This window comes from Salpingoeca rosetta (genome assembly GCF_000188695.1).
Source record: "Salpingoeca rosetta unplaced genomic scaffold supercont1.15, whole genome shotgun sequence".
NCBI lineage: Eukaryota > Choanoflagellata > Craspedida > Salpingoecidae > Salpingoeca > Salpingoeca rosetta.
In genome coordinates, this window is record NW_004754919.1 from 1060558 (window position 1) to 1061156 (window position 599).

The following is a 599-nucleotide window of genomic DNA, read 5'->3' on the forward strand; positions in this document are numbered from 1 at the left end:
CCGCTGCAGCCTTTCAAATCGCGGGCGACATGCTGCTGGTCAAGTCTGCAGCGCCGCTCAACCACGAGGCCAACCCTGTCGTCACCACATCCATCTCCTCCATCGACAACAACGGCGCCGTCGTCACGTCCACCTTCAACATCAGCGTCGCTGACATCAACGAGCCGCCCACAGACGTGGTCGTGCACGCCATCAACGACACGTCGCAGCAGCCGCTGCAGCAGTTCCTTGTGCCAGAGCAGCCAGCACATGCCACAACAGCAGCGCAGCCGTGGCTGGTGGGCGCCGTGCGGCGTGCTGGATCCGGGACACGGCCGACGCCACCGCAGAACCCGCATCCGTTTGGTGTTAGACGGGTCCCCAGGCCGGGAATTGCCTACATTTGAGAACCCAGCAGCTTGTTTGTCGACCGGGCCGTCACTCGATTTTTGAGTCGCAGCCGTCCTTTCGTCATCATCAACGTCACCGCGCGGGGATGCCCCGCGAACACCTTCCCTTGCCGGGTCACACCAGGTTCACGCTGCTTCGGGCAAAATTTGAAACGAGTCGCCCCTCATCTGTCGTCCCCAACGGCGGGTCCTTTCCATCTCCGAGCATGC

General features: G+C 62.4%; 1 protein-coding gene across 1 annotated transcript in view; it reads left to right on the plus strand.

Annotated features, from left to right (window-relative positions):
* Positions 1–599, plus strand: part of PTSG_12381 (uncharacterized protein) — a gene marked incomplete at both ends in the record, with an annotated part of 11982 nt that overhangs the window by 3806 nt on the left and 7577 nt on the right. Inside the window, 2 exons of the mRNA XM_004992867.1 lie at positions 10–340; positions 514–576. Coding sequence (XP_004992924.1) covers positions 10–340; positions 514–576 — 394 coding nt within the window. The remainder of the gene's footprint in view (positions 1–9; positions 341–513; positions 577–599) is intronic.